The 14,354-nt window shown below is 45.7% G+C and overlaps 2 protein-coding genes across 2 annotated transcripts in view; one reads left to right on the top strand and one right to left on the bottom strand.

The window, feature by feature from the left end:
• The window catches only part of CCDC157 (coiled-coil domain containing 157), a 380,789-nt gene that overhangs the window by 117,154 nt on the left and 249,281 nt on the right, over window positions 1-14,354 (top strand). The gene's annotated exons all lie outside the window — the stretch shown is intronic.
• SF3A1 (splicing factor 3a subunit 1) overlaps window positions 1-14,354 on the bottom strand; it is a 144,804-nt gene that overhangs the window by 92,556 nt on the left and 37,894 nt on the right. The window contains exon 5 of the mRNA XM_085635037.1: window positions 3,827-3,901. Within this exon, the coding sequence (XP_085491163.1) occupies window positions 3,827-3,901 (75 nt within the window). The remainder of the gene's footprint in view (window positions 1-3,826; window positions 3,902-14,354) is intronic.

Raw genomic sequence — 14,354 nt, 5'->3', positions numbered from 1 at the left:
GTTGTTTCACTTGGGGGCTCATGTTAAAGAATCAATTACTGTTCGCTCGTTGGAGCAGACAATACGGCCCGCCTTCCAGCCACGTCAGTCCTGCGTTGATCCATGCCATCTCTTCCATGCTTCCCGTTGGTGAATGATGGTACAGTGATCAGCCAATTCATACACCCGGCGGTGTCCCAACCTCTGCTGGCCACGGGAAGCATTTGTCCTTCGGCAATCCGTGCAGGGAGCAAAGATGACAGATACCACTCGCGCCTCCTCAAACAGCATACAGCTGCTTCCTTTCTCCCCATACGGCCACAAACTTCAGTGAGCATTTAGGACCATCCGGGGGGGCGACATGCTGTGTTTTCCTCCACTATACCACTCTGCACAAGCGTTACACGTAGCTCCAGACCGAAAGGGTGTGCCGATTAAGCGGTGCTTGTAACCGCTCAAATATCTACACACACCCACCTACACACACACCCCCACACACACACCTACACATCTACATTTTCTCCCAAGTAGGGAAAAAGGAACAACACAGCTCCGGGGGATTTAAAAGGCTTTATTAGCTCTTATTCTGCGCAAGTTAGTGAGGTCCATGAAGCGCTTCAGCGTTTCAGCCTTTAAATGGCTTCATCAGTGCCGGTTTCAATGGCTCCTTCTTCTCCCAGGGGGGCCAAACGTACAGATATAAATATCGTGGCCACTCCCCATCAGGTGGTCTCTCGCCCTTCCTCAGCCCAACGATGTTCAGGTGTCCTGCGCTCAAACCAACCAGGCAGATGCATGCTGGGAGTCTTCAGAGGAAGCCCATTCAGTGACGGGGCATCTACTAACAACATGTGAAGTCCCAACAAGTTGGCTGAGGGTCCCAACGCCGCCACAGGTACCTGAAATAAATTATATATATATTCCATACACACAGTTCAATAAAGCGATCACTCTGAGGTAGTGTACTCATCAGTTGATGGTTGATGGATACTCATTTACACGTCTTGAATCAGCTTGTTCGGGTTTTTAGTTTGGACAAGCCTGTTAGAGGCGAAACGCGTAACTGGAATAAACCATCAACTGATGCGTACACTACCGCCGAGTGATTGCTTTATTGAACTGGGTGTATGGAATCTATGCCCGGCGTGCTCCGCCGTCCACAGCGATCCTCTGCCTTGGGGAGACAGAAGGAGCAAAACTGACATATATATATATATTTATATTTTAACTTAAAATCAGCACTCCCCAGAGGCACTAGGAATTGTTTTTGTTAGGTGTCTTTTTCTGTCCCATATTTACAGATGAGACACATCAGGTGATGCTGGACAGATCAGCAGCCAACCTTACATCAATACATTTAAGAAACATTAAAAAAAAATTGTGAGTATTAGATACAAAACTAAAACTGAGATATTAGTTTCAAATATTGGCATAGGATCATGTTCCAGATAGTGTTCTTGGTTTTAAATTATTTAAGTAGTGCCCTGCAATAGTTTGTGTGTTTTACTACTATGATGTGGGGAAATAGACCTAACCCCATGGAGCTATGACTGCACTCATACGCCATCTAGTCTTTTTTGCACAACAGGCAATATAGTGGGATATTAGGCCCCTGGGTCCTCAATAGGTTAAAGTGCATAATGTCAGACTTAACACTTGCGCTGAGGGCAGTGTTTCTTTTTGTCTTGGTCTGTACCAAGCACAACTGATTAAGGATGCATTGAGGTGCAACCAGGGACAGTGTGCCAATGTGTAATTTAGGCTCAGAGATTGTTTTCTTTAAAGAGTAGAGTTGGGGCGACAGCCATCCCTTACATTGTTCACAACCTCAACCCCAACTTTTGGACCCCAAACAGTCCTACCTAAATCCCGGGAACCAGAGTTTGAATAATGCAGCCATCCCTACGGCAGGTGAGAGGAAATTTAGATTCTTTGGGCATAGTTTAGACAAGCAGGCCAGCAGGAAGAGAGCAAACACCCAAATCTGTCTCATCCAGGTAGCAGAAAGAATATCTGGTGCCAGGGGTAAGAACCCCATGCCAAGATGCAACACCTACAGACGCAAACCAAGCTGCTGCTTATGATGATTTTTCTTTATTGGGTACCGACCATGCAACAAGTCATGAGATAAAAGTCTATGGATGAAAATTGGAAATGAAGGAAGGCTTTGCATTTCTTTTTAATTAAATGTCCCCAAAATGTTGATGCACTATTGGCCCAAGACACAATTACAATAAGACTGGTCCAGGTCATGGCATAAACACACATGATATGTGTTCATCCATGACCAAAAGTCAGTACCAGGCATCCAGATGTCCATGCAGCTGGGAAACATAAGGAAGGAGCACACATCCCTCACCATGCAGGTTACTTTTCCTTCCCAACAACAGACATTCCGGTTGCAGTGTATAAGTCAACATATTTTTAGTACAAACAATGTAAATGTCCAGGTGTCTTACTGCTTGGGATAAACGGTATATCACAATATTCTTTTAGCATTGTCCTAAGCGATGTGTTTATGTGCTCTAAGTGATACCTTGTGCTGGTAGCCACTTTGTAGTGAAGTTGATGGCATGAGCGAAGTCCCTGGGTGGCCATGCTCTCAAAGTGACAGAGGAGGTTAGGAATCACCCATCACTTTCTGAGTTAATAGAGGACTTCTGTGGTCGTTTTGGACTCTAAAAAGAGTTTGTATGATGGAAGCCCACTTTAGAGAGATGAGTTTTCAGTTTGTTCTTGAACACAACCAGATAGGCGAGGCACTGGAGTTCTGGGAACACTGCAATCCAGATTTGAGTTCCCAGTACCAGTATGAATCTCAATTCACATATCTTGCGCTTGTATCCGGCTAGTACAATCCTGTTCAACTTAATAGATCTCCCATCACTGTTGTATCTGCAGGGTGGGAAAATGGACTGTAAACAATTGGTGCCATGAACCTCCCAAGAATTGGAGATGGCACAGAGAAGTCTGAATTTTATTTACTGAGCTGTTGGCAGCCAATAAAGATTTTTGATGTGCAGGTGAAATTTGATCCAATAGATTTCTTCAGCTTGAAACAGGGTCTTGTAGCTTGATTTGGCAAACCTTGAAACTGAGATCTTTTTCTTGCGAGCACTGAAATAGGCAACATTGCAATAGTCTATTCTTAATTAGACCAATGCCTTGGTCAGTTCAATGTGGGGTGGTAACTGTAGCACTGGGTGGATTGTTCTCAGAGCAAGAAGTAAAAGTTTGTTTTAAAGTACCATAGACATTTGGTGGTCAAAGGAAAGCTTTATAAGAAACCTTACCCTTAAGTTCTGTTCTGCCTAAACCTAGTTTGCCAGTCCAGTCGACTACGGGTGAGGCAGACGAAAATCTGCAGGATCTCCCACTCAGAATTGTGGTATTCAAGCTGTTCAGAAAAAGATAGCGCTTCTTCATCCAGCGCTAAACTTGTTTTAGGGATGAGGCGCCACTGGAAGCGGAGTTAGGCATCGTCAGTGTACATTTGGAATTTAAGTTTGACTTGTGGGCACCAGAAAATGTTTTAACAGTAGGAGAGGCTACGTCCCCCTGGGCCCCTGCATACCATACTGATGACTATGAAGATCCCACTAAAATGTGATGATTTGATCAAAAACACTGTAGCCAATTGAGGGTGATACCATGATCCTGGCCCAATGTTTTATACCCATAAAGTTACCAAATATTGTCAATCACCAGATGTACCTCAGTAGTCATAATCAGCATAAGATTGAGCATGAGAAAATAACACACAACGAAACAGATATAGAAGAGAAGCAGGGTGGTAAGATAGATAACATTAACACACAAAAAAAGTACAGAAAGCATAACTATGTACCTGATCTAAAACATCTTTTGGGCTCTCTGCTTCCTTTTTCAATTTAGCCAATAAACCTTTCGGGGGGATCAGAATCTGTGAAAGGAATAAAAAGTGATAAATGACCTAGACAATTCAGTTGCTTTGATCCAAGTGGACTGCCCCCGTGCATCACTGATGCTAAATAAGACATTTTCCTTAACTCCTGCCAGTCCATGGTCATATACGCATCAATGAAGTATTGTCATCAAGTCAAGACCTCAATCTTCCTCCTTAACAGGTTTCCTGCACTGGCTACAGAACAAACTGGTTACTAATGCAAACAAAAACCTGCTTCAGTCTTCTGACGGACCACATGGAGGCATTTCTGCGATAGCATCTCCACCATCTCATATCACACTTGACTTAATGCAGTCATGAGAACAGAAGAAGTATACCATAAGGATAGAACAAGTAGAAGCAGGTCAACAGAATACAGCAGTACTACACCAGATGTTTCTACATAGGATGCGCAGCTATGAAAATGGGATAGGAAAGAAATGCTTGTATAGCCTTTGTCCAATTTCAACTTGACTAGATTTCAACAGGAGGGTTATTTTTATTTTATTCCAAGAACGAACTGGAGGAACGATAAATGAATACAATGGTAAAGTTGTAATTAAAAAGAAACTGTGTGTAAATAATATTCTTCCACCCCCGTCACTGAAAAGGAGTATGTGGAGTTAGAACAAAGACAGCAGTGTAGTAGGTTAAAGGGTCCTAGCTATGAACAAACACTACCTAATAAGAAATTAAGGCATGTGAAGATGGATCAAAGAGATCGCTGCAATGGCTTCTGCGTATAAGCAGATCATTCTGTGAAGTGTTCCCTGAAGAACAGCTTTGCAGTAAGGAAGTCCATAGGCTGGGACTGAATGGCTGTGGATGAAGGCCCTGATTCTTTGGGCTAAGATAATGGATTCGGTAAACATAAAATTTAATTGATGAAGCATCTATTTAAGGAAGCTCTTGTAGGAAGATCGCTCTGTATATATTATACCAAGGTAAGGTATAGGGTGCACAAAGTCCAGTTGATCCCTAGAGGTATAGCAGAGGCCAAAGTAGACGATACCTTACGCTCTTTTGTGGTAGTGTGGTTGAGCAGTCAGGCTTATCAGGAGGGTAGTGTTAGGCATTTGTTGTACACACTGAAGCAAGGAATGATATTACACTCAAGGACTGAATCCAGATCAATTGTTTGTATAAAAAGTTTATTATGTGGTTATATTTTTATAACGAAGATATCCTTAGTATCAAGTAAGTTAAACTCTTCATACTATGTTACTTTGAGCAATACAGTGAATACTGGATTTTTAGGAACATTCAGATTACTTTATCAACTGAGAAAACGATTTCTAAACTTCAAAAATGCTTGTAATTACTTTTGGATTACTTTCAGATTACTCGTCTAGTGTGATATGAAACACTCGTAAGTTTAAACACAGGACATTTTCAAGCAGGTTAAATTTTGTGAAGGCAATAGGTTACTTTTTGTACAGTAGAAGACAGTTAAACACCTATAAGAATTTTCAGAGAAAATCTTAGTCCTATGGAGAAAACAAAGTGTTAAGTTTGCAGGTGAGTAAAACGGTTTTAGGAATGGAGTTTTGGGGGGTAGAACCAAGATTCCCCAAGGTGTAGGATGGCCCTCAAGGGGCGCCACCAACAGCACTAGGGTGGCTGGGTGCAGAGTGCCGGGTGCCAATGTTAGCAATTGGGCACCTAGGTTGGGGACTGGCCACCCTGTCTCAGGAGCCAAGCTCCTGGGGTTCAGTCAAAGGCACAGGGGGTCCCAGGTCAGCACCAAGTTCACACCACCAGCAGCTCAGGGGTGGCCGGGAGCAGGGTGCTCAGGGGGTGTTGGGAGCCCAATGTTTTCAATGGAGGACGTCGGTCACAGAAAATGACTGCAGGTTGGAGCCAGAAGACTGGATGCAGGGAACCAATGACTGGAGGATGAAGATTAAGAGTTGTTGGACACCAGGACACCTTCAGGTGGAAACCTCAGGAGCTGCGGGTGCAGGAGTGTCTTTAGGTGTTGAATTCTTCTCACCGGTTCCGGTTGGGGGACACCCTTCAGGATGAGGCTGGGGGGGACCCTTCAGGATGAGGTTGTAGGCGTCGAGGAGAAGGTCGGGGAGGTCGCCCAACGCTGGCACACAGGTCGGATCGCTGGGGGGACCACACTGGGGTGTTGAGGTACTCAATCTCAGGCCGTGGGCGTCAGATGCAGAGTGGTGAGGACTCGCAGATCCGGCTAGATCTGGAGTCCTGGCTTGGGTTAGTGTTGGGCAAATCCAGTGACCACAGGAGATAAGAGTTCTTTGGGAAGGCAAGGCAGGTCTCCGGGGTTCTTGGAGGCTGCCTGCATGACACACCGGGTTCAGAGCAGGAGACAGGCCTCTTCTGCAGTATGGCTTTTCGGTCCTTCTTGTCACGTTGAATCTGAAGAGGTAAGGTACAGGGGCTCCCATAAATACTACATTTAGGGGTGATAGAGGGGTGTGCAGGTTGGGACCAATGGGTCCCTTCCCGGGGGTGTCTACACAAGCCTCTTCCTGATTGGAGGGTTTCCCCGATCTACAAGATGGCGGGGACTGAGATGTGGGCTTCACCTCGCCTCCCCCACCAGAGGGTGGGGTTGGTAAAGGTGGGCACATCTCACCTTCCTGGCTCGGTTTTCCCACCGGTTCTCGCGCCCAAAAGGTGGGTCAGGACGGGTGGGAGCCAGTTGCTGATAGCAGCAAAAGGCTCGGGGTAGCTAAAAAAGGCGGCAGGCTTTTGAAGCTCCCTCTTGAGGACCCTGCCCATCATGGGGAGGAGGCATGACACCTCTGCCGAGGATGTGCCTTGTTTCCGGACCCAGAGAGCCCTCAGCTCCAGGAGTCCTGAAACCTGTCTGGTGGTGGCAGATGGCTGGAGTCAATCAAGAACCACACCAGTTGTTTTTTCAGGGTGCCCTCTGAGTGCATTTTTCATTCAATCCAACATTGGCACCAGTGTATGTTTCATTTGCTGAGAAGTTTGATACCAAACCTCCCAGACTTCATTAAAACCATCATGGAGCTGTGGATTTAGTGTTGACAAACTCCCAGCCCATGTGTTCAAAATGGCTCCACTGAACTTCCACCGTTTGTGAATGGCACTGGCACTGTAGGGGCATATTACTCATGCAGCTATGCCCTCACCTGGGGTATGGTGCACTCTGCCTTTAGGGCTGTAAGGACTGCTAGAGGGGTGACTTACTTATGACACAGGCAGTCTCAACTCTTTTCATTCTGTTCTGCACCAAAACCCCCAGTCTACAATGGCAGGGTGGGGGTGTTAAGGTGAGGGGTCTCGGAGGGCTGCAGCGTGTATTATGCCACCCTCAGAGGCCTTCTCTGGTCACAAGGCACTTAGTACAAGTGGTAGTTTTTACAGGTGGCCCAGAGGTGTGTCGATTGTGGGTAACAAAAGTACAGTTTTGGGAAAGAACACAGGTGCTGCAGCCTAGTTAGCAGGATTCCAGCACACACTCAGTCAAGTTGGCAGAAGGTACTTGGCAAAACGTTAGGAGGGAACCATGCAAAAAGGGACACTTTCCTACAGCTCTGAAATCCCAAATAGAAGTGGAAAGTATTTTGGTGGCATTGTTCACTCTGATCCGCACGGTCACAGGAGAATGGAGGAAATGTATAAAATAGCCCATGCTTTTTTCTTTAGAGAACAGCAGATCAAACTCAGTTTCTTATTCGACTGGGTTTTCATTTTTTTTCACCACTACAGCAGAGTGCTTTTGAAACATGATTCAACATGATTTGGCAGAAGTGCACTGGGTTCCTCCTATGTAGGTCCCCAGTGCGAGACCTCTTTCCCTAAAACTGTACAATTGTTCCCCCAACTGGAAAGATCTTTAGCACCCCCTGTAAGTCCCTAGTAAATGGTACCTCAGGCAGGGAGACTAAAGAGGGTCCCTAAGGGCTGCAGCATATAATGTGCCTTTCCAAGGGACCCCTCACCATACTCATGCAAACTACCACTGCAGGCTGCGGGACATGTTGCAGAGAAAAGTCAGGATACGAAAAGCACACCTCGTGCGCCATGCCAGCAAACACTGCATGTGTTATGTTATGTTAAACACATTTGTAGTGCGCTCAGCTGCCCCAGCTAAGGGGCGTCCTGGCGCATGACAAGATAAAACATAACTAACACTAAACAGAAAAGAGAGAACAATCAGAAAAGGAAAAGTTAAAACAAAAAGGTTTTGATAGCTTTCCGAAACAATAGAAGATCTTCCATCGAGCGAATCTCAATCGGAAGAGAGTTCCAAAGCACTGCTGCTCTGATCAGAAAGGAGCGGCCACCAGCACGGCTAAGCTTAAACCTGGGGACCACAGCAAGTGCTTGGCCCGATGATCTCAAAGAATGAGTCGGGACATACCCAGACAAGAGATTAGAGAGGATCTGGGGAGCTGATCCCTTTAAGATCTTAAAAGCCAAACATAAAACTTTGAAGTGAATTCTTGTCTTAACCGGCAGCCAATGCAGAGAACGAAGAGTGCTAGAGACAGAGCAGAACCTGGGCAAGCCAACTATGGCTCTTGCTGCGGCGTTTTGTAATATATGTAATATGTAAGTCACCCCTACATTAGGTCTTACAGCCCTAAGGCAGGGTGCATTATATTACAAGTGAAGACATATCTGCATGAGCAGATATGCCCCTGTGATGTCTTTGAGAAAGTGGTTCTTTTGGCATTGTTAGCCCAAACTTTTTGCCTGGATATTGATGTGGTTTCAACTGTAGTGTGAAGGGTGCCTGCCAATCAGGTCCCCTGTGCCAGTGCTTCTTCCCTAAAAACTATTCGACATTTGGCCCTTCAGGTCCCCTGTAAGTCCCTAGTAAATGGTGCCTGGGTACCAAGGGCATTGGGACTGAAGAGGGTTCCCTAGGGACCCCTCACCTAGGCTATGCCGACTGCCACTGCAACATGCATGGCCTGGTGCAGACAAAATGATAAAGTCGGCATGGCACACTGTGTGCCATGCCAACTAACATTGCCTAAGATATATACAAGTCACCCCTCTAGCAGGCCTTACCAGCCCAAAGGTAGGGTACACTATAGCACAGGTGTGGGCATATCTGCAGGAGCAGATATGCCCCAACAATATTAGGGTCTATTCCTTAATATTGCAAGTGCCAGGGCAGCCATAGAGAGTACATGGGCTGGAAACTCGACAACTCCAGTTCCACATCACCATGATGGCTTCACTGAACACAGGAATGTTTGGTATCAAACTATTCCTCTCAATAAACCCACACTGATGCCAGTGTGGGGTTTATTTATTGTAACATGTACCCAGAGGGCACCTCAGAGGTGCCACCCTGGAAAACTTACCAACCCTGGTGTGGTCACAGACTGGCTGTATGAAGCCTGCTACCACCAGACACGTTTCTGGACCCCTGGGTCGAAAGCCTCTGCTCTCTGGGACCAGAAACCATGCACATCCTGGGCAGAGATGTCACACCTCCTCCCCCAGGATGGGCACAGTGCTTAAGAGGGAAGCTTCAAAGGCCTGCCGCATTTGTAATACAACCGCCAGCCTCTGCTGCTAGCAGCAGATAGCAGCCCACTGTTGGGAGAGGTGGCCGGGGGGACCAGCATGAAAACTTAGGAGAATAGGTGGTGTGCCCACCTCTGCCTACTCCATCCCTAAGGTGGGAGAGTTGAGGTGAAGCACATCTTTCAGTTCCCACCATCTTGAAGATGGGGAGACTCTTCCAAACAGGGATAGGTCTATGACCCCTCTCACAGGAGGATGGTTTAATAGAGGTAAGGTGCCCATCTGCCCTACCTGCTACCTCCTGAAATGCCCCTAGATTTAGTATTTCGATGGCTCCCCCAAACCTGGAAACGAGTTCCCTGCTGACCTAAGAAAGACGAAGAAGACACCATGGAGCGAAGCATGAAGACTACTGACTAGACCCCAAACCTACCGACTTGTCTCCAGCTTCAAAGATTCCTATTTATGTAGGTCTGTCACTATGCTGAGAAAAATCATTTTAATTATTCCCATCACTGTTATTATACATGCATTTATGCCAACCTATAGTGATAATACTCATGCTAAGGGTAATGCACACCAGGCCCTCCAATGGATGAACCGATTATGACAAGCTATTAACGATATTATACTTTTGTGCTACACTTTTTCTCTTTTCAGAAACGCAACAAACTTGGTGGCACTGGTTAGTTCAAGCCGCCACTGATACTAAAATTGACCTACCTTTGGTCCTGAAGAAGCGCTTTGGATCTCCTCCTGAGGCCACATACAGCGCGAAAAATGATGATCGTTATATATGTCCATTAGGGTCATATACCCAGCTACAGAGGGACATAATATCCCCTAGAGCAGCACTACACACTTTGTTTTAACAATGACAGAGGGATCACCCTAATAAATAGTACCCACTCTCCCTTCAGTCATTTAACACACCACTTTAGACATCACTGCCACTTACACCCACACAGCTTCTCATCAAAAGATCTCCGATAAAATAGACCCTTCGGGGGACATGTAGGGCATTGCAATGCCGGCCCGACGAGGAGCAAAGCCCAAATGATGAAGCATGACATCCTTGAGGGTGTGTGAGGGCATTATGAGGAGGACACAATGTCCCCCACAGATAGAGTGGCACACGACAAAAGTTTCTTCCTCTTTCATCCTCTACAAGGAACAGTGACTACCTTTGTGTACTAGTTACTTTTCTGGAGCAAGGGTCACTGGACCTATTAATCGGCTCCTAGTGTTCCCCCTCTTTATAAATAGGATGGAACTGTAAGTAACCTGTATACCACATTATTGTTTTCCTCCATAGGATAACAATGAACTCTTTACAAAATTGCACTGTGTCGACTTTTGAAAGTCTTGGGTATTTTTCCTGCAAAACGTACTGAACTTATTGCGAAGATTTTGGTCTTAAAATAAAACTTGAACAAGGCTTATTTTTATAAAATTGATGTGGATCTCCTTTGTGAGTTGTGTGCCCCTTATTGGTCAATTTTGTGCAATAAAGGTCTTACACTCTTGTGTTAGGCCTAAGGCTGCTCTCCCACACTACCATTAATAGAGCACTTTGGGGTTATAGTGAGCCCTGTCCACTTTTGGGAAATCTCTGGACTCTGTGCACTATACAACCATGTAGTGGTATACCATATACAGAACCAGCTTCCTACAACGTCCATGTGCCAGTGAACAGCGAAATCATTTTGAGAATATGTACTGGGCACTGGTGATTACGAGTTTCCCAGTTACATGATGGCTTCACTGAAACTAAAGAGGATTGGTATGAAACCGCTCGTATTGATAAGCCCACACAGATTCCAGAGATGGATTTATTAATACATGCACTCAGAGGGTGGATAAGGGGTGCCCCTTGAAAAACTACCAATCTCTAGTGTACTGGCTGACTGGTATAGACCAGCCTGCCACCATAGATCGGTTTGTGATCACCTGCAATTGAGAGCCCGCGTTCTTTGAGGGCAGAAACAATGCCTGATCGGGCGTACGGTATGGTAATCTCCTCCAAGCAGGAAGGCTAAAAAAAAAATCAGCATATCAAGGCAGGAGGCTACAAAGGCCTATGACACTTTGATATGCCACTCCAGCTTCCCCCAGACTTGGGAGATGCCAAACCCTGACCTGAGGCCCATTTGACACCAGGACAGGTGGTTAAATTAGCTAGTCAGGAGGCATGTCCCCTATCAGGCTAGTTCTACCCGTAAGGTGGGCTACCTGATGTGAACACGAAACCTAGAACACTACCATCTTGGTTTTTGGTGGAATTCGGCTCACTGGGTCAGGGTTATGACCACTCTCCACAGGAAGTGGTCATATAAGGGGAGTAGTCACCCTAAAAATCAAGAAGCCTATTGGCTACTAATCTGTCACTCCCCTTAACACCCCTAAATTGAGTAGTTAGGTGGCACCCCTGAAGCCAGGAACTCAGATTCCCCAACATCAGGATCACTTTATGGCTAAACCGCAATAAGGGGGAAAAGTGCTCCGAGGACCCAGAGACTGATGGACCAGACCGGTAATTGTCTCCCTAGACCCAAGTAATCCCTGTGCCTGGCTCCCAACCAGTTTTGGCCAGTTCGAGTGGAGAGAAGTCGCTGCACTAGCCAGTGGGCTAAAACTGTTAAAACGTTTACAGTGATTTATTCCATCTCCTAGGAGTGAACTACAGGGATTCAAAAATTCATATCTATGGTTTCCCACAATGGATTTGTCACTTTGATGTCTAATTTAAGATGAAAAACACTAGTTTCATAAATTGGTGCCCGATTATCATTGTGCGGTGTTTTATTTATTGGCTGTTTATATACTTCCAAATGCTTTGCACTTGTTGCTTTGATTAAGCCAGACTGCTGTGTGCCACAGCTAACTAGGACCGAGGTAAGGGTTTTTATTAGTACCAACATCAGATTAGGCCACCTTAGGGGTGGTACTAGCCTGGGAGTGTGCACATAAACCTAACTAGCTTATTTTCCACCAGTCCTGGATCCAAAAGGCTCTGGACAAAGGGGGCCGGTCTCCTCTCCTGTGAAGGGTGCCAGATTTGCATTTCAAAGGCGGGAGCTTCTATAAAGCTCGCCGTCCTAGGAGTGCTAATCAGTAGGTCATTCTGAGGAAGGGGGTGTGAACACCCTCTTCCCATGCAGGCTTTGTTTATGACCTCTTGAGAGCAAAGGCCCTCAACCCTGGGACGTCAGAAATCGGTCTCAGGTGGCTGGCTTGTAGACACCAGTCAGTCAATACACCAGAGGCTGGTAGGTTTTCAGGGGGCACCTCTAAGGTGCCCTCTGGGTGCATGTACTAATAAATTCAACACTGAAATCAGTGTGGGTTTATTAATTTGAGATGTTTGATACCAAAAATCCCCATCTTCAGTGAAGCCATTATGTATCTGGGGAACTTGCTTTCACCACTGTTCAACGCACATCTAAAATGGCTTTCCTGTTCACTTGCACGGGCAGTAAGGGAACTGACCAGTACACGGGCATATCTGCTCATGCAGGTATGCCCTCACATGTAGTATTCCTGCCTTAGAGCTGTACGACCTGCTGTAGGGGTGATTTATACATTCTACTTGCAGTGTTAGGGGACATGGCACACAGGGGTGTGTGGCATGTTGTATTTTCACTTTTGTCTACCCAATACATGCAGCCTGCAGTGGCAGTCTTGCATGTGTTTAGCGAGGGTTCCCTTAGGGTGGCATAGTTCGTGCTGCAGCCCTTGGGGGACCCTCTTTAGTACCCAGGCACTAAGTACCTTTTACTAGGGACTTACAGAGGGTGCTAAAGGTATTGCCAGTTGGGGAAACCATTGTACAGTGTTGGGCAAGAGATCGAACACTGGGGACCTGGTTAGCAGGAACCCAGTGCACTCTGTCAAAATCACATCATGTACCAGGCAAAAAGGGGGGTGACCATGTCAAAAAGGGGCACTTTCCTAAAACACACATGTAATATTAGTGTGCAAAAAAAGGGCCTCCCTATTCTATTGAGTTACAAAACTGATAGAGGACATGTATACACGATATATAGAACAGACAGGGGTTAATTTCCCATATATGCTTGTATGGTCCCTACACCTGGGTGACTTCAGTGTATTGAAAGGAAGAAACAAATGCTCTAGCAATCAAAAGTGTGCCCTCTGTCTTAAGACTACTAACTTTGTAGGAGCCAGGGTAGAGAGTTGTATTTAATCAGCGTTCATTGCTGAATTTAATTAGCCTCCTGGGAACTTTTGTTCTTTTCAGATCTACCCCCACTGTTAACTAAAACTATATGAAAGCAACAGGATGCTTAAGCAACATACGTAGAAATCAATTTTTAGGGTAGAGCCAGCGGGAACATGCATCTCGCTTGCGAGACACTATTGTTACAATAAGAGATTGGGGCCCTCCCACTGCTTACCATCTGTGTGCTTCTGAGTTACTCTTCTTTGCAGCATCTCCAATTGGCTAGACCAGCCGAAACAAAACAATTGAAAGTAGGGGTGAGGTACAAACATATGGAGAGTTCACTCAGCTTCCACAGATGCTAAATCAAAGGGGAGTGAACTAAGTGATTTTCTGGTATCTAGGTATAACAGTTGTCGACCCGAACCCCTCAACCAATAGTTGGCACTGGTGGTGTAAGTGATCACCACTATGGTGTTGAATCGGGTTGCATCTTCACTGGGTTTCATTCCTAGGTACTCGCCTCCCTGGGTGAGTACGGCCTCCTTCTGATTGAAAGTACCGTTGGGATCCTGTGTAGTGATTTTTAAAATTAAATCCTGTATATAAAAATTGACGTTTAATATAGGTGAAGTATATGGGGGTAAGATCAAAAGGTGAGGTGGTGATGTTGTTCGGAAGTGTAATTTACCCATCGCATTACACATATACAGTTAACATGTTCCAGCCTCTTCTGCCCATAAGGGTCCAGACCTTTGTCAGGACTGACTTCCGAGATCTACA

The sequence above is a fragment of the Triturus cristatus genome, chromosome 11, assembly GCF_964204655.1.
Source record: "Triturus cristatus chromosome 11, aTriCri1.1, whole genome shotgun sequence".
Lineage (NCBI taxonomy): Eukaryota > Metazoa > Chordata > Amphibia > Caudata > Salamandridae > Triturus > Triturus cristatus.
The sequence above is the reverse complement of the archived record's forward strand: the minus strand, read 5'-3'. Positions and strand labels throughout refer to the sequence as shown.